General features: G+C 42.0%; 1 protein-coding gene across 4 annotated transcripts in view; it reads right to left on the minus strand.

Moving 5' to 3' along the window:
• The window catches only part of NDUFAF7 (NADH:ubiquinone oxidoreductase complex assembly factor 7), an 83,565-nt gene that overhangs the window by 18,791 nt on the left and 45,976 nt on the right, over positions 1-18,798 (minus strand). For all 4 annotated transcript variants that reach the window (XM_089668540.1, XM_089668538.1, XM_089668541.1 and 1 more), the window contains one exon: positions 11,684-11,827. In XM_089668540.1, coding sequence (XP_089524666.1) covers positions 11,684-11,827 — 144 coding nt within the window. The remainder of the gene's footprint in view (positions 1-11,683; positions 11,828-18,798) is intronic.

Consider the following 18,798-nt stretch of genomic DNA (forward strand, 5'->3'; position numbering starts at 1 on the left):
AATCCGATTGAGCATGCATTTCACTTGCTGAAGACAAAACTGAAGGGAAAATGCCCCAAGAACAAGCAGGAACTGAAGACAGTTGCAGTAGAGGCCTGGCAGAGCATCACCAGGGATGAAACCCAGCGTCTGGTGATGTCTATGCGTTCCAGACTTCAGGCTGTAATTGACTGCAAAGGATTTGCAACCAAGTATTAAAAAGTGAAAGTTTGATTTATGATTATTATTCTGTCCCATTACTTTTGGTCCCTTAACAAGAGGCAGGCACATATGCAAACTGTTGTAATTCTTACACCGTTCACCTGATTTGGATGTAAATACCCTCAAATTAAAGCTGACAGTCTGCAGTTAAAGCACATCTTGTTCGTTTCATTTCAAATCTATTGTGGTGGTGTATAGAGCCAAAAATGTTAGAATTGTGTCGATGTCCCAATATTTATGGACCTGACTATATATATATATATATATATATATATATATATATATATATAAACTTCAGATGGGCCTGGACATGTACTGGCTTAAGCAGGGGGACACGTCTGGCACTGCAGGATCGGAGTCCCTGGCGGCGCAGTGTGTTACTGATGGTAGCCTTTGTTACGTTGGTCCCAGCTCTCTGCAGGTCATTCGCTAGGTCCCCCCGTGTGGTCCTGGGATTTTTGCTCACCGTTCTTGTGATCATTTTGACCCCACGGGGTGAGATCTTGCGTGGAGCCCCAGATCGAGGGAGATTATCAGTGGTCTTGTATGTCTTCCATTTTCTAATTATTGCTCCCACAGTTGATTTGCTCACACCAAGCTGCTTGCCTATTGCAGATTCAGTCTTCCCAGCCTGGTGCAGGTCTACAATTTTGTTTCTGGTGTCCTTCGACAGCTCTTTGGTCTTCACTAGAGATGAGCGAATTATTCAAAAATTCGGTTCGGCTGATTCGCCGAATAAATTCGCTTCGAGCCGAATATATTCGCTGCGAATTTAACTTATAAAAAGGGTGTTACTAGGCTTCAGAGAGCCTTTATATTAGTGCAGAACACTGTACCTTTAATTTAAATGCCCTTGGAGTCTGCTGGGGAAGAGAAATAATACTGTCAGTCAGTATGACATGCAGATGAGTGCCATCAATCTTAGAATCACCGCACACTTCACTCATTTGGGCAGTCACGGGGCCAAAACCAGAGTGTGGAGCCACAGTGTGGCGGTGGAGGCAGCAGCAATGGGAGGCCCATGGCAGATTACGGGCCTGGCAGCAGCATGAGGAGGCGGTACAGGGGCCCATGGCAGAGTGGCGGAGCGTAAGCAGCTAAAATTGAAGGCCATACAGAGGCCTATGTTAAAAAGTCCCCCCAGCAGCAGCGTGGGGAGACGACTATCAAGAGTCCAATGGCAGAGTGGCGGAGCAGAAGCAGCTTCAATTGAAGGCCATACACAGGCCTAGGTTTAAAAGTCCCTCACAGTTAATTCCAATAACGAACTCTACTCCTCCGTGCAATCTACTTACGAGACCCTGGGCAGGTCTGGGTCCAATTTGTGGTAGAGACTGGTTTTGTTCAGCCATGCTTGAGCGAGTAATAACAGGTCTGTGCTGCCCTTTGGTGTCTGGCTTAATGCGCACAACACTGAACGTCCCAGCGTTTGTCAACGATTTGCCGTTAAGTGATGCAAACCCGCTGAACCACGTTCATGAGGAGCCGGTACAGGGGGCCATGAATCAGTATGGACCTGGCAGCAGCGTGAGCAGACGACAGAGGCACATGGCGCAGGGTGGCGGTGTAGGCAGCATTATTCTGAAGCCATACACAGGCCTAGGTTAAAAAGCGGAAGCCGTCAGCAGCGTGAGCAGACGACAGAGACACATGGCGCAGGGTGGCGGTGGATGCAGCAGTATTCGGAAGCCAAACACAGGCCTCGGTTAAAAAGCGGAAGCCGTCAGCAGCGTGAGCAGACGACAGAGGCACATGGCGCAGGGTGGCGGTGGAGGCAGCAGCAATGGAAGGCCATACAGCACCCTATCACAAAATGGAACCCACCAACAGTGTAAGGAGACCTGAAAGTGGCACATGGCAGAGTCTGGCGATGAAGTCAGCAGCAATGGGAGGCCGTACAGGGACCCATGACACACTCTGGACCTGGCAGCAGCAAGAGGAGGCGGTACAGGGGCCCATGGCAGAGTGGCGAAGCGTAAGCAGCTTAAATTGAAGGCCATACAGAGGCCTATGTTAAAAAGTCCCCCCAGCAGCAGTGTGGGGAGACGACTATCAAGAGTCCAATGGCAGAGTGGCGATCCGGGAAGTCAGCGTTGTGATTGCAGATGCAATGCAGAAATTCTACGAAGTAATGCCGTGGGTGCGAAGAAGATCATATACCGTCGTACTTCCATCCATAAGACGGAACAACCTGCGAACCGGGAGCTTTATTGCCCTGACCCGCTGAGCAGCTTCTGGGATACCAAAGAGGCCCATGGCAGAGTGGCGGAGCGTAAGCAGCTTCAATTAAAGGCCATACACAGGCCTAGGTTAAAAAGTCCCCCCAGCAGCAGCGTGGGGAGACGACTATCAAGAGTCCAATGGCTGAGTGGCGATCCGGGAAGTCAGCGTTGTGATTGCAGATGCAATGCAGAGATTCTATGAGGTGATGCCGTGGGTGCGAAGAAGATCATATACCGTCGTACTTCCATCCATAAGACGGAACAACCTGCGAACCGGGAGCTTTATTGCCCTGACCCGCTGAGCAGCTTCTGGGATACCCAAGAGTTTGGCTTCTGTGGGGAATATGGTTGAAAACTGAAACTTAAAGGCATGTTGACGGAAGGGCACCAGTGTCAGTGCTCCGGAGGGAATATAGCTTCAAAGCTGACACTTAAAGGTATATCGACGGTCAGAGACCACAGGAAGTGGAGCTTGCGTCTTAAATCGACTGAATGTGGCAGACGTGAAACGTCTACGGGCCGTATATGAAACGGGTTGTTCCTCTTTCTGGAATAAGTGTTGGAAATGGCCACTCTTTTTGGTGTGGCGTTTTGTCTATTTAATTCCGATAATGGACTCTACTCCCCCGTGCAATCTAGTTACGAGACCCTGGGCAGGTCTGGGTCCAATTTGTGGTAGAGACTGGTTTTGTTCAGCCATGCTTGAGCGAGTAATAACAGGTCTGTGCTGCCCTTTGGTGTCTGGCTTAATGCGCACAACACTGAACGTCCCAGCGTTTGTCAACGATTTGCCGTTAAGTGATGCAAACCCGCTGAACCACGTTCATGAGGAGCCGGTACAGGGGGCCATGAATCAGTATGGACAGTGGGGCTGAGCCCACAGCATGCGATACTTCGCTTGGTGAGGAAACACCAAAGGACAGGGGCAGGTCGAGGACACGTGATTTCAGTGGGCTTGCTCCCGGGCCATGCCAACTAACAGTTGTGTCTGACGTACCCACCGACCGTTGGCTGTAGGTGTCAGAGGTGACCTGGGAAGAGGAAGACGACCGAGTCAACCAATCGATGACGGCAGGGTTGTCGGTGGAGACACGACCGCTGGATGACACCGGGAGCACTGGCCTCTGGCTGCGACTAGTGCTGCCTCGACCCCTTCCTCTGCTGCCACGTCTGCTCGCTCCTGAAACATTGCCTCCTCTGCCACTCCTCTGCGTGTTGTCTGACATACTCTTTAATTCAATAAGCACCCCAAAAATAAAACCGGATTTAACTCTTTGAACGTACAATAGTGGTTGTGAAGCAGAAAGTCAGTTTATTGTACACAATCGGTCAATTGCAGCTTGCCGTTGGCTGGAAACTGTACGTTTATGTCACTGGAATGCACTAATCACCCAAAAAAATATTACCGCCACCCGGCGTGTATATGGATTTAACTCTTTGAACGTACAATAGTGGTTGTGAAGCAGAAAGTCAGTTTATTTAGCACAATCGGTCAAATGCAGCTTGCCGTTGGCTGGAAACTGTACGTTTATGTCACTGGAATGCACTAATCACCCAAAAAATATTACCGCCAGCCGGCGTGTCAATGGATTTAACTCTTTGAACGTACAATAGTGGTTGTGAAGCAGAAAGTCAGTTTATTTAGCACAATCGGTCAATTGCAGCTTGCCGTTGGCTGGAAACTGTACGTTTATGTCACTGGAATGCACTAATCACCCAAAAAATATTACTGCCACCCGGCGTGTAAATGGATCTAACTCTTTGAACGTACAATAGTGGTTGTGAAGCAGAAAGTCAGTTTATTGTACACAATCGGTCAATTGCAGCTTGCCGTTGGCTGGAAACTGTACGTTTCTGTCACTGGAATGCACTAATCACCCAAAAAATATTACCGCCAGCCGGCGTGTAAATGGATTTAACTCTTTGAACGTACAATAGTGGTTGTGAAGCAGAAAGTCAGTTTATTTTGCACAATCAGCAAACTGCAGCACCAACTGTGCACGACAGCCACCAAAAAAAGGGTGTATGTCACTTTAAATTTTCGATTCTTTGATAGCTGTGGCCCTAAGTAACGATTCTGTGTCCCTGAGTAACGATTCTGTGTCCCTGAGTAACGATTCTGTGGCCCTAAAGTCTCTGTGGCCCTAACTCTGTCCCTTAATACACACAGGTCTGTCTCTCTTGAATGACCGGAGGCTAATGGAGAATTCTAAGATGGCCGCGATTTAATTCCACCATTACACAGTGCTGGCTGGCTGCTGATTGGCTAATGCGATCACATGTCATGAATGCATTATGGGTCAGCGCGCCTTGTCTGCGCGCCTTCCCAGAGATCCCCGCCCCATCTTCTCTGTCCATTTTCTCCGTGGCCACACACGTCGCCGCCATTTTTGGGAAAATTCGATTCATGCATCCGAAGTTTGCTAATCTTCGGATTCGTCGCGAATAGAATTTTTCCAAATCTTCGGAACGAATTCCACTTCGTCATGTTCGATTCGCTCATCTCTAGTCTTCACCATAGTGGAGTTTGGGGTGTGACGGTTTGAGGTTGTGGACAGGTGTCTTTTATACTGACAAGTTCAAACAGGTGCCATTGATACAGGTAATGAGTGCAGGACAGAGGAACCTCTTAAAGAAGAAGGTACAGGTCTGTGAGAGCCAGAAATCTTGCTTGTTTGTAGGTGACCAAATACTTATTTTCCACCATAATTTGCAAATACATTCTTTCCAAATCAGCCAATGTGATTGTCTGGATTTTTTTTTCTCATTTTGTCTCTCATAGCTGAGGTCTACCTACGATGCCAATTACAGGCCTCTCATCTTTTTAAGTGGGAGAACTTGCACAATTGGTGGCTGACTAAATACTTTTTTGCCCCACTGTGTGTATATATATATATATATATATATATATCTATATCTATCTATACATATATATATATTTATTATGCACCGCTTGTCTCTAAGGACTGTTTCCACAAGGGTTACAATCCTTCAGTGCAGAGCGAATTCCTAACAATGCACTGAAGCTCTAATGCAAACTGTCCCACGTACGCTGCCAATATGTTACGATCACGGTGTCAGACCCCAGTCCTTTTCACCAAACTTGTGACCGAAAGACTAGCCAATCCAAAACCGTGCTGTCACGTGCGTAACAATGCCACGCCCAGCTGCACCCTGCACAATGATTTTCCAGCTAATGGACCACAATCTATGTGCCGGCAGCCTGGGAGCAATTGTTACTGGGTCAGGTTATTTACACAATTAACCCTTCACACTGCTACCACCTCCTTTTTGTACAGAGAAAGAGCAAACTCGGCAATATAATCGTCTGTATACCACTGTCACCACAGGCAGGTTATACAGAGGGTTAAACACACACACAGTAGCGCTCTTCAGCAGCAGGAACTTGTAGTTTGCATTAAAGAGCGTTAGAAACAGTTCAACACTTTCAGAAAGTAAAATTTATTACTAAAAGGTCAAAAAGGGTGCAATAAAAATATTTACAGAAAAAGATGCAGCCAATATATATATAAATATACAGAGAACATTAGCACAGCAAAGAGATAACAGAAGTTTAGATAGATAAAGTACTTGCCAAAAAGCCTTGGGTTAAGCAGCTTCAAGTTTTCTGAGCAAAAGGGCGTTTTCTCCCAAAGTTGGTTCCAATGTTAAAGGGAGAATCTTCCAACTCTTATACATAGCTCAGCTTTTTCTAGCAATTCCACAGGGTGTCTCCCTGGAGCAGTAAACCAATCACCTCATTTGGGGAGGGAGGTGTAGGTGGAGACCTCAGCTATGACCAAAAACTCTCCTAGATTCTATTATGATTCATAACTTATTCTCGGTGCATTTAGTAGCCTTGCCACTAGTAGATTAGTACTCAGAATCACCGGCGGAACGTCTACATATAAAACATGAGAACTGCTTGAATGGTTCAGGAGATATAGTTTTTCTGCTCTCCTGTATATGTCAGATAGGGGGTGTAATATGTCAGGCGAATGGCCTTAAATTGAGCTGTCCAAATATGGGCTCCATGTTTAGGTAATTATGTCCTACGTGAAGATATAAACTTATATGAAAAAATTAGTTTTTAAATGTAAGTCTGTTTTTACGACTCTCTGGAATGTCTTTTGAACTCAGTAAAGGACTTGGGTTATGGTTTTACGATATCCCAGATTCCACAGCTAACAGACCGCTAGGCCCCAGCTCGGTTGTGGGATTGATAGCCATGACGCCTTCCCACGGAGTTTGCTGCCTGTGATCTGCATCAAACAGACCACATGTCACTCAACAGAGAGGGAGGGGGGATGAGGAAAGCTGATTTGGGAGGACATGATAGAAGATGGAAGACCCTTAACAAGTAGGAGAACCGCGTCCATCTCTGTATGCATGATGGCTACATTACTCACATATACATGCGCCGTTCCCAGCACTAATATCTAGGCATAGAATGGATAAACCTGTTCAGCTCTGCTGCTCTTCCTATAAGAGCCGGTGTGGGTTCCATAAGTTGAATCCAAGTCACCGGAAGGGACGTTAACTGGGGCACTTCTGGTGACTTGGTTTCAGCTTGTGGAACGCATGCCTGCTCAGAGCAGCAGAGCTTAACGTTTTTATCCATTCTATGCTAATATTTTAGTGCTGGGAGCAGCACATGTATATGTGAGTGCAATCTATTTTACCTACCTTTTTAATATGCTAAAGCATGGAAGAAAACTCTTTTCAGTGTTTGTATTGCCATGCTTTACTACTTACTATCCATTAAGATTTGTAAACTGAATTACCTTAACAGAACACATCTGAAAATATATGCGTAAGCTGCAAAGGCCATGTCACAGCACCTCAGTGTACTGCAGTCCTAACTCTATACATTTTGAGAGTCTCCAAAGCTGGAGCACATATACAGTATAATAGATAGATTGAGGGCAGGAATGCCTGGAGAGAGCCCACCCCTCCTTAAAGGTATAGGGACACACTGGACAATCAGCAGTGGTACAACAGCAGCAAAGATATTCAGTGCTCCCCCTCACCAATTCACCAACAGTGCAATAAAATGGCAACCACCCCAACCTACACCTGGCCTTTGCAGCAAGGAGTACATGAAAGGGCGACGCATGTCAAAAAAACAACAAACATTCCCGAGCTCACACATTTCCAAATATATGCATATTCTATATGCTCCTTGCTGCAAAGGCTGGTTATAGGTTGGGATGGTTGCCATTTGTTTGTACGATTGGTGAAGGGACACACTGGATACCTTCGATGCCATGGTGCTATTGCTGGGTTCCAGTCCCTATACCTTTAAGGAGGGGTGGGATCCCTCCAGGCATGCCTGCCCTCAATCTATACATTATATAAAGTATGTGCTCCAGTTTTGGAGACTCAAAGTTGATAGTTAGGACTGCAGCACACTGGGCCTCTGCAGCTTGCGCATATATTTGCAAATGTTTGCAAACTAAACCCCTTGTTTTAACGTTAATTGTTAGACAGGGTAATTTGGTTTGTTGCAGGCTGGCTGGTAATTTAGGTAGGAATTTTTTTTTTTTTTTTACTAAATGCTACATGTATCTAAAGTATAATCACTATTGTAATTCCAACAACAAAATACTGCACCTGTATAGCTGCAAGATTGGTTTCCTCTGCCTGAGAATTCACTGGCACTAATCCACTCTAGGTGGAGTTTCCCAATTTTCCTCCATGACCCAATATTCAATGTTCCATCACATGAACATAAACGTGGGATGAAGCATCTTAGTATAGCATTTATTATATAAAACCACGTTAAAGTACAATCAACAGAAAAAGCTGGCATACATTTACTCACATGTATGCCACTGTCTAACTCCAAAGACATGAGCTTGTAACGTCAGTCAGTGCAACAAGCTCCGCTTGTGATTGTTAACACTTTAGGTTTCAATTATAACATTTAGTTTTGTTGTAGCGTTGCAAGTTTTACCTTTTTAATAAAGTACTCATACAACAACCATGTATCATGTACTGTATGTCATGTACCATGATCCTTATTTCATAGAATCACCAATAGTAGCTGATCCCATGATGCATATGTCATGTGAAAGATGGCCTCTATTTGAAGAAGCAGGTTGGTTTAGTAAATGCTGCAAAAATGTGTAGGTTTCAAAGTGTACCATTATCTTTTGATCTTATTTCTCTAGGTATGCTATTTCGGTACAGCTGAATATGGGTAGATTAATGACCTCATCCTTGTGTATAAGTTAGGTGTTCCAAATCTCAGGTTTGTATGTGGAACTGAAAAGTACTTGTTTGAGTAATTGTCTTAAAAATGCAATGTGACGAGATACAACTACAAGAAGGAAACTGGAGAAAATACATTTTATACTTGACACCTTGTTTCTAGATTTTGTGCTAGCATTTTTCCGTTCAGCCCCTAAGGGGGGGAAAAAAAAAACTTTTTAGGTGGTGTGATCCATCTTCCTCTGATTGTATAAGCAGTATTCTGACCACATACTGAATAGTTTTATATATTGCAGCAGCATTCACACATGTGGGTCACCCAACATTAGAAGCAATTAGTCCTCCACCACCTTTGCCAACTGGTACCGACGTCCTCTGACGACATCATTGGTTGGCAAGATGCTAGGGGTGCACTTTTTTTTTTTTCTTTTACACACAGAGGAGACTGATATTGCACTCATAATCAGAAGGAAGTGGGTGCAATGTCAGGTTCCTGCAGACAATTCCTCTAGCTCTCTATACGGGCTTTCAGTTACAGAGGTGAATTTGTAGTCTGTAGTCCACTGAGAACTACAAGCCTGCCTGCCATGGTGTGGTGCTTAGAAACATGCTACACTCCAGATATGGATGTCACATGTAATATGTTGCTAAACATGGAGATAGCCTTTAAAAGTGCTATATGGGCATCACTATAGAGTTGAGACTGGCATAACAAGGGCACTCTGGGTTTGGAAGTCTGGGACTCTATAGAAGGCACTGTATATGAACACACATACAGGTACTTTAAAAACCGTGTATTCTATCACTGTTTTCCATTTTTCTCCTTTAAAAAGAAAAGGCTACTCAAAGGGGCATTAAACCCAAGATCAAAAATGAGTTATACTGTATATTACCAATCATTAGATGTAGTAGCTGCATCAGTTTTCTTTTCTTTGGCTTTTTCCTCTGTTTTCACCTGGTGACCTGGCCAGCAACACACCTCCTGCAGTAGTAAGACACAACTCTAGATAAATGAGCACAGGAAGCACAGCAGAGAGCAACATTGTAACTCGGGGGGTGGGGTAGTATTGTGTTAAATGTATTAGCACATTTCAATACAATAAAACTGAAGTCAACTGTTATTTCCTTTTGGGATAAAAGATTTTGCATGAATAAATAAAAGCTGATCATTTTAATCACCACTGCCAGTGGTAAGTAGATTGTCTTATTCATGTAAACTGATACATTCTGCTGGAGAGCTTGTGCTTTTGAAAAACAGACTGGATCACCAGATGAAAGTAGAAGGAGGAAAGCCTAAAAAAAAAAAGCAAACTCAATACTGCAGTACAATAAATGTTTGTTTTTGGGTTTAATACTTCTTCAACCTTCAGGATATATAACAGATATTACATCAAGGTGGGGTTATTGCTAAAGAATGCCACTTGGAATGAGAGGACAACCAGATAGCAAAGCTTGGTAAATTTTGAGGCAATAGTCAGGTAGAAGAACAGCAGATCTGGCTGATCAATGGGGCTTCTTTCACAGGTTAGGAGACAGAAGGCATAAACAAACTGCACTTTTTATGCATGAATGAATGCCTTTCTAAGCTCATATAAAAAAAATATTTTCTTTCTCAGATTTCCTCTGTGTTCCTCTGAAGAAGGGTCCTTTTTTTTTTTTTTAGCAATATAGAATCTTTTTCTACAGACCCTCAGTAAATCTGCTTTGAGTAAGGCTGATGGCTGAATGAAAGACATCACTGAATAACAAAACAGAATGTCCTGTTGTTTGAAGTATGCCACCTAGCTTCAAGTACACATGGATACAGAGACAGTGTTTATAGGCTTCCAAACAAAATGATGTGCCTTGGATTCTTTTTCCAGCAGCTGCCATTTGCCCGTTTTTAGAAAATAAAGTAAAAGCTTTGTCATCCTCTGTCTGATACAGTACAGCTTCCAACACCTGTCCTTATAGATATTCAATCTGGAAAAATACTTCAAGATCAAACTTTGGAAGTCAAATGACAATACACATTATGAGAGAGCTGTGGATTTAGCTACAACTTTAGTATAATTCTATAGATGCATAAACTTTAAGGATTTCTTGGCTTTATATGCCCATGTCATGAAAAAGTAAATCTGCCTTTTTTTCCTTTTTACAGCCTTAGCAAGGGGGATATCATGTTTCAGATAGTTATACAGTTTATATACCTAAAACATGAAATAAGCATCGCCTCTTCATGTGTTTCATTTAAACCTAACTAAGTAACAATGACCAAGAGGATTGCCCACAATACACTGTAATGGTGATGGTTCTTTTACTAGCCTCCAGGTGCTAAGCCATTCCACTGCTATTACTCATGGCAACATGGAACTCTGTATAGGTTGAGAAAACATTCTGATTGTGATACATTTTGAAATTGCTGGATCCTGGGACAGATAAGTATGGTTTTTAAGTCAGCAGCTACAAAAATTGTAGCTGTTGACTTCAAGGGCTGGTTCACACTATAGAAACGTATTCTAGATGCGTTTCTGCATGCGTGTTTTTTTTTTTACGTGTTTGTGGCACGTTCCAGTGCATTTTTCCCCTCTGTTTTTTCAATTTAAATAGGGACATGTGCGTTTATGTGTTTTACTGCGTTCTAGTACAGTTCTGTGCAGAAAAAATGCAGCCTGTTTTTTTTTTTCTGCCTCCGAAACTGCAAGCACTGATATAAACTATGACATTGACAACCAAATAACCTACTTTCTGGCCCTAAAAAAATTTATTTTTCTTTTTTACAGGGTGAAGATCCTCTTTAAGTAAATGAAGAACTGAATAATGAAGTTATGGACATTCTCCTAATTGACAGCTACAGGTAGCCACTAGAAGTATCTAAAAACTGAAAGGACACTGTATTACAGGAAAGCACTAGTGCTGGGGAAGGTGCCACCATACTTCAGTATGAGAGGATAGAAACAGCTTAGAGATGCTAAGTAAACGAGGCAAGGAGGTTACAGACCCTAAACCTAGACATACAAAAGTGGTCTGGTGTTTGCCATCTTAAGTTAGAACCTTATAATACATACTCTGAATGTGTCCGCCTTGTCTCCTGAATGTCCATAATCAGCTATGAGAGCAGCTCCTCCATATTTTTTTAATTGGCTTGCAAGATTCTGAATAATTATAGCAGCTTCAGGACAAACTTCCATGTGATTCCTTGTTTCATCAGCCTAAAAAAGAAAAGTATAAAATACCTAAACACATTTTTTATTTGGGATGTCAGCCACATTCTTAAAAACATAGGCCTAGATTTAAAGTGTTACTAAACCCACAACAGTAAAATCAGTCTGTATATGCAGTAAAGCATGCTTGTGGAACCTAAGGTGTTAATCCTCTGCATTGTGTAAAAAGGCCGTTTGATCCTTTCTTCTCTGCCACTCCTCTTGTTCAAATGTCTTCTGATAAGACAGATTGAACCCGTAGCCACATGCACATGCTTAGTTTAGTGTGTATTGCTATAGAGTTTTTATTGTTTTCTTAGGAGACTGCATGTGATCAGCACAGGGCCAATCAGCACTGTCCAAACAGAGGTCACGGTTTTTGCATCCTCCTAGAGCAGAAAGAAAACTCCTACAACAAGCTTTAACCAATGTTCAGCTGAAGTCACTGCTATATACTGCTGGTGAAAAAAGGTATTTAGAAGTTTGTTTACTAAAATAATTGCACTTCCATGTTCTGTGTACTGTGAGAGACCAGATATAGTGAATGCAGGGTGCTGTGTTAAATTTAAATTATTTGCTTACCTGTAAAAAGAAAGAAAAAAAAAAAAAAGGTACACATTTAAATCTGCTACAATACTTACTGAATATTCCTTGTACTTTTGGCATCATGCTAGCAATCAGTGACAAAAGTTTAGATAACACATTATTTTCTTAATATCACTTCACTAGTGATGCTGAAGATGGGGCGTATAAACTACTGGGAGAAGGTAGAACTGGAACTGATCACAAACCACCAGGCAGGAGACAGGAAGGACAGCAGCTAAACATATCTGGCAGGGGCAAAAAAGGAGACATAGCAGCAGCAATGGGTTGAGGACCATCGGAGTATAGACGATCTAAAATACACTCACCCGCCACTTTACTATGTACACCTGTTCAATTGCTTGGTAACACAAATTGCTAATCAGCCAATCACATGGCAGCAACTCAATGCATTTAGGCATCTAGACGTGGTAAAGACTACTTGCTGAAGTTCAAACAGAGCAACAGAATAGGGAAGAAAGGGGATTTAAGTGACTTTGAATGTGGCAAGGTTGTGGCTGCCAGACTGGCTGGACTGAGTATTTCAAAAACTGCTAATCTACTGGGATTTTCACACACAACCATTTTTAGGGTTTAAAGAGAATGGTCCCAAAAAGAGAAAATATTCGGTCAGCGGCAGTTGTGTTGATGAAAATGCCTTGTTAATATCAGAGTTCAGAGGAGAATGGGATTTTGATTTCAGCTGTGACATTCAGATGGTAAGGTCAGAATTTGACATAAGCATGAAAGTATGGATCCATCCTGCGGTTCAGGCAGCATGGTGGAGACGCAGTGGTCTGAGATTTTCTTGGCACCAGCAAGGTGTACCTAATAAAAGGGGCTGGTGAATGTATAAGATGACCTTAGCAAGGGATGTATGGTAGAGAGGAGTTAAAGCTGACCACAAAATGTTGGGAAAGGGTCAGAGCTGATTGGAGGTGGTGAAAAAAAGGAAAAGCAGATTCTGAACTAATCAAACCATAGCAATCGAGCGGTTGAGAGAACAGGCACATAAAGGCATGAATGGAGGTAACAGAAAGGAGCTGATGGCATACAGGAGAAAGTAGAAGAGGTGATAGAGCAGAAAGGAGAAGCTCAGTGATCTGGGCATGAGACTGAGTGTAATCTGCTTATTGGGAAAATTAGCATGATTGAAGGACCTAGGGAAAGATTGTGTTGAGGAGGAAAAAGAGGAGCAGAAGAATGGGAGCACATCATAGACCAGATGAAAGAGTACATAGCATTGCTTAGGGGTGGAGGGAAGAGAAAAGCCAATAGTGTTTTTGGGAAGAATGCAGAGGTGGAACTGTTAGAGCCTAATGTGTGATGTTGTGTCTGTCTCACCAGCTATAACAGAACTCTGATAATGGTTTATATTTGCAAAAGTGCAGGGCTTAGCACATGCTGAACTTATGCATTTTTATTAAATGTCAAGCCCAGTACACATGTACCAAAAGTTGGCTGGTTCACCAGGAACCAGTTGACTTTCGAAACATGCACTGCTCCATTTAACAAAAGCTGGTCTAATGAACAGCCTCTATCAAAAGGTCTTGCTGGAAAATCAGCATTTGATCAGCTTATGCACCCAATGGCTACAAGCACTAATCAGTGTATTCTGATGGGGCGGAGGCCCGTCAGAATTCAATAGCACAGCAGGAGAGATTCCCACATCACACATTATCCTGTTGATGCACGGATCTGTCTTTTTTTTTTTTCCCCCAACCTGCTAGTTGAATGAAAAAAACAAACAAACATGTATACCCCAGCTACTTGCTATACTTGTTTGTATCTGCTACTGCAGCCATAGGACAGTGTGGCTTGTATTTTTCAACAACATACCACTAAAGAATAGTGTTATAAAGAATAAAAATAAAACAAAGCCAGAGACACTCCTCGAGCAGTCAGGAAGCTCAGAGCCCAGGAACGATACTATTGTGATAGATCTGTTGGAAGCAGACCGTATTGATGCAGGGCAAAAGAGGCCAGGAACTCCAGCCAAGCACTGCTCTCTGTTTCTGGGAATGAATGAGAGCATTGTGTAGTGAGCATGGCATGTACCTTTACAACCCCCCCAGCCCACACCACAGTATTTTCACAATCATACCCCACCCCACTTTCAACCATACCTGCATGACCATCCCCACCCTGTGCTCACCCTCTGAATGTGCATGACTCCCCCCCCCCCCCCCCCCCTTCATGTCCATCTCCTAGCTGCTTTTGCTGCGGCACCTGCACAACTGCCCCCCATTCTCCCTCTCCTCCTCATTCACCACTACACATGCACAACTGTCCTGCCTCCCCCCCACAAATCTACATGCCCACCTGCTACCATCTTAAGAGATGCTGTACTTGTGCAACCACTGTCCACCTGACCTCCATTACCAACCCCCCCCCCCCCGGTCTTATTACTGGCCAGGGTGGATAAAAATCAATGATTTTTTAAAAATAAAAATCAAAAAAAATCTGATTTTTTTTTATTTAAATCAGATTTTATTAAAATAAAATGCTTTTTGAGGAAAATATATTACCATCCAAAAGTTATTCCATCATGAAATAAAGATTTGTTTTTTAATTATGTAGAATAAGGCTGTATATGTTTAATTTTTTTGGTAAATAAATTCCATTAATCCATTCACAATGTCATGCTCTTCCAGAGGTTTTTGTAAGATTATTGGGCAGTTTCTCTGCCTACAAGATATTATCACAGATGCTTGGTTTACTTTTGCACTTCTCAAAACTGAATTTGACTCAGCGGAGATCACATGCCTCTTCTTCAATGCAAAAATGTTATAACATGAACAGAGTTAAGAAAAAGACCTTAATCCTAACTTCTACAAACCTATGAATACAGAATCAACCCCTTCAGTGTTAAGTTTCAAGAAGTTCAGTGAATAGAATAGAAACAATATTTTTCTGATTGTTTGGAGTGGAATAGATCTGCACAAGAAGAAAGTGAAACGAAGTCTGAGGAGGAAGGGGCTGACAGTCTAAATTTCTTAAAATATAGATATTTTGTTTAGCCAAATTAGTTAACAAACATGGATGTTTGTTTAAGCAAATAACATATGCTGTAATGTTATTGTTTCAGTTGAATAAATCTATTTAAATTGTTATTATTAAAGGTAATGATTATTTTTCTCCTTCCTAAGTACAACAGAAAAGTTGTCCAAATATGAATGATTAACCTATTAAACTGGGGATAAAAAAACTAATATGAAAAGTTGTTATTCTAAAAATCTTCATCTACTTGCATATTAAAGTTATACCAGCAAGAATTAGTCTTTATGTAGAAAACTATGATTTAAATCAAGCCTTACTTACTAGTGATTTAAATCAAATCCACCCTGCTACTGGCACATTCCTCCCTCCTTGTATCTGCATGGCTTTTACCCAATTTTCAGCACTACACCTGCATGCTCCTCCCCCCAATTCGCTGCTCTCAACACCCCACCTACATGACCACCCTCCAATCTGTTCTCACTGCCTGACCCACAATCCCACTCTTACCATTACACTTGATCCCCATATTCCATCTCTCCTCCCATCACTGTACCTGCATGCCACCCATGATCCACAGGTCCCCACCCCTGCTTTTACCACTATGCCTGCACGTCAAGCCCGCCAAAATGATTGACTTTACCCATACCTAAAGATTCAACATGTGGCCACACCTCTCTAGTTCCTCAGGCATTTATAAAAAGGAAAACAATTTTTCCGACACAGGTAGACACCATGTACTCTAAGTTCTTGGCTAAGAAAGGGAGAGCTGGAGAATGCACTCCTTGGGTACTGTGTGTGAAGACACATTTACAATTGTTATGCGGTTCAAGGTGAGGATAAATACTGCATATGGTAGGTATTAGCAATGTGATAAACTGTGACTGGCACACATTTTTATCTATATTTAAAAAATAAACATAAAAAATGTGTAAAGTTTGGCTCTGTTTAATTGCCAGTGTCACACATTACAGTACTTTTCTACAGCAGTAGTATGTTGCCTTTCCATAACCTTTCTCCATACTAGGATGTAATGAAAGCATCCCTTTTGCATTCCCCCCCCCCTTTTTTTAGTTGTAAATTATGGAGAAGCTATCAGCCAAAGGAGTATATTTATAAAGCAGTAAATGTGACATTCACTAAACATTCATTGCAGGTAAATCAATCACTGAAATTGAAAACCCATGTATCAGGAAGACAGTAAACTTCAATGCTTTACAAAATATAAACCACAGTGTATAGCCATTATCTTGTTGCGAATTGGCCACAACAATTATAGCTGGGGCTATCCCAGCATCAGAGTTCCCAATAGATGGAAACCAAACGTTTATATTGCATACAACCATGCACAACTCAAATGTGAAGGTTTAAGTTTTTTCCTTTCAGTTTATTTGAAATTAAACTGTACAATGTAATATATGTGTGTGTATATATATATATATATATATATATATATATATATACACACACACACACACATACATATACACATACATATATACATTCAAACAGACCTACAGTTGTGTTCAAAATAATAGAAGTGAGGCATCACTAACCTGATCAGTCACTGTTTTTGGTAGAAATGATATTTCTACATGGCAAATAATTTACTAGCAGGTGTAGTAGAGTAATAGAAATTCAACTGACCCAACAGTCATGACACGCATGCTGCCGATTCTGTGTAATTGAATCACTAATTGAAAGGGGCATGTTCAAAATAATAGCAGTGTGGAGTTCTATTAGTGAGGTCATTCATTCTTTGAAAAACAGGTGGCAATTATTGCCCTTATTTAAGGAAGGAAGGCAGCAAATGCTGTACATGCTGGTTACAGTGCATTTCTCTCTGAAATTCTGAGGAAAATGGGTTGTTCCAGACATTGTTCAGAAGAACAGCGTACCTTGATTAAAACGTTGATTGGAGAGGGGAAAACCTCTAAAGAAGTGCAGAAAATGATAGGCTGCTCATCTAAAATGATCGCAAATGCTTTAAAATGGCAACCAAAACCTGAAAGACGTGGAAGAAAGTGAAAAACTACCATTCAAATGGATAGAAGAATAGCCAAAATGGCAAGGACTCAGCCAACAATCTGCTCCAGGAAGATCAAAGAAGGTCTAAAGTTACCTGTGAGTACTGTTACAATTAGAAGACGCCTATGTGAAGCCAAGCTATCTGCAAGAAGCCCCCGCAAAGTCCCACTGTTGAAAAAAAGACGTGCTGAAGAGGTTACAATTTGCCAAAGAGCACATTGACTGGCCTAAAGAGAAATGGTGCAACATTTTGTGGACTGATGAAACTAAGATTGTTCTTTTTGGGTCTAATGGCCGGAGACAGTTTGTCAGACGACCCCCAAACACCGAATTCAAGCCACAGTACACTGTGAAGACAGTGAAGCATGGTTGCGCAAGAATCATGATTTGGGGATGTTTCTCATACTACGGTGTTGGGCCTATTTATCGCATACCAGGGATCATGGATCAGTTTGAATACATCAGAATACTTGAAGAGGTCATGCTGAAGGGAAAATGCTCTTGAAATGGGTGTTCCAACAAGACAACGACCCCAAACACACCAGTAAACGTGCAACATCTTGGTTCCAGACCAACAAGATTGACGTTATGGAGTGGCCAGCCCAATCCCCGGATCTTAATCCAATAGAAAACTTGTGGGGTGACATCAAAAATGCAGTTTCTGAGGCAAAACCAAGAAATAGAGAAGAACTGTGGAATGTAGTCCAATCATCCTGGGCTGGAATACCCGTTCACAGGTGCCAGAAGTTGGTTGACTCCATGCAACACAGATGTACAGCAGTTCTCAGAAACAGTGCTTATACAACTAAATATTGATTCAAAAGGAAAGCAAAATCTTCAAACATTTTTAAGTTTATATAGTGAATGTTTGAGTTTGTAAAGAAGAATACAAACACTGCTATTTTTTTTAAACAGTCTAATATTCACTTTTCTTCAATTTTTTTAGAGGAACAACACAAATTTGATATATTTTTCTTCATGTTTTGATTTGGAATAGAATGTGTAGTGTTCCCAATGCATTTGTGTGTATGGAAATGAAAGCTATTAGAAGGATTTTGAGCTTTATTCACTTTTTTCAACACACTGCTATTATTTTGAACACAACTGTATATATAATACACCTCTAGAGAAGACAAGAGTATTAAACTATAGTAATGGCCACACTATAAGGCGTCAGGCTGCACCCTATTGAACACAAAAAGCCTTAAAAGGTGGAGTTCCAGGCATTTTTGAGTTTATTAAAAGTCAGCAGCTATAAAAACCTCCTCCCGCCATATAAGAAAATGACGGGCGGTGGTTCCGTCATTCTGGGAGGATTTCATATGATGTCCCCTCACTCTAACCACGTGTGTGCGCCCCCGGGGGCACGCAGC

Source organism: Staurois parvus, unplaced genomic scaffold, assembly GCF_062004578.1.
Source record: "Staurois parvus isolate SC_StPar_1 unplaced genomic scaffold, SC_StPar_1.0 ptg000059l, whole genome shotgun sequence".
Lineage (NCBI taxonomy): Eukaryota > Metazoa > Chordata > Amphibia > Anura > Ranidae > Staurois > Staurois parvus.